Source organism: Zerene cesonia, chromosome 3, assembly GCF_012273895.1.
Source record: "Zerene cesonia ecotype Mississippi chromosome 3, Zerene_cesonia_1.1, whole genome shotgun sequence".
Taxonomy (NCBI): Eukaryota; Metazoa; Arthropoda; class Insecta; order Lepidoptera; family Pieridae; genus Zerene; species Zerene cesonia.
Genome location: NC_052104.1, coordinates 1,481,087 through 1,481,954, shown reverse-complemented (window position 1 = coordinate 1,481,954; position 868 = coordinate 1,481,087). Strand labels below are relative to the sequence as shown.

Here is an 868-nt window from a genome sequence, read left to right as displayed (position 1 = left end):
CACGTCTCTCACTTACACTTACGTGGGGACCATTTTGACATCATAACTTATGTTTCCATCTTATACAATTGTTTGTTATTCTACTCACTGTATTCCTGTTTTGGTGCCAATTAAAGGAATGTCTGTGCCTATATCTCACGACACGCACACGTAGTCATACACAAACATACAAGAGCGTGTACACCACGAGTGTAGATTCACACACACTGGCAAACCTTAAGATGGTGTAAATAGATAATTATTTATTGTACACAACATTTACATAAAAACTTAATAGACTACAAACAAAATAAAAAATACACCAATAACTGTCTTATCGTAGCGTAAGATAAAAAAGTAAGGCACGCTCCTATTTTGGTTTGATATGTCAGGCGAACTCGTGCTTATTATATAATTAGTACAACAGTGAGTCAACAATACTAACATAACTAAACTTATCATCTAATAAATTTCAGTTTTCTTTAAATGTCCCGATCAATAAATAGTAATAATATTTAATTGTTACAGCAAACGTGGAGCAAATGGAGCCACTAGAGGCGGCCTCGACCTGGACACGGTGTAGATATTAGCAGAAAGATTATTATATACAGATTATAATATGTACGGAGGCGGCTGCGGTACATTTAGACAAATTATTACTATAGTTGTTACTCGGCGATCATGCGGTGTAGATAGCGTGACCTAGGTAGCCTGGAATGTGATTCCGACGCCGTTTTCAGTTGCCTTCAGCCCGCGCCATCTTACTATATTTTACTATATTATGGCATAATAAATAACATTCGGACGAACGATTGCGCAGACTATGACGGATTATTAAACGTGTATTAATAAATTTGCTTGTACATGAAGATTAAATATCATATATTGA

At 35.8% G+C, this 868-nt stretch overlaps 1 protein-coding gene across 1 annotated transcript in view; it reads left to right on the top strand.

Annotated features, from left to right (window-relative positions):
• The window catches only part of LOC119839053 (ankyrin repeat domain-containing protein 17), a 41,723-nt gene extending 41,161 nt beyond the window's left edge, over nucleotides 1-562 (top strand). Inside the window, exon 47 of the mRNA XM_038365230.1 lies at nucleotides 508-562. Within this exon, the coding sequence (XP_038221158.1) occupies nucleotides 508-562 (55 nt within the window). The remainder of the gene's footprint in view (nucleotides 1-507) is intronic.
• The last annotated feature ends 306 nt before the right edge of the window (nucleotides 563-868 follow it).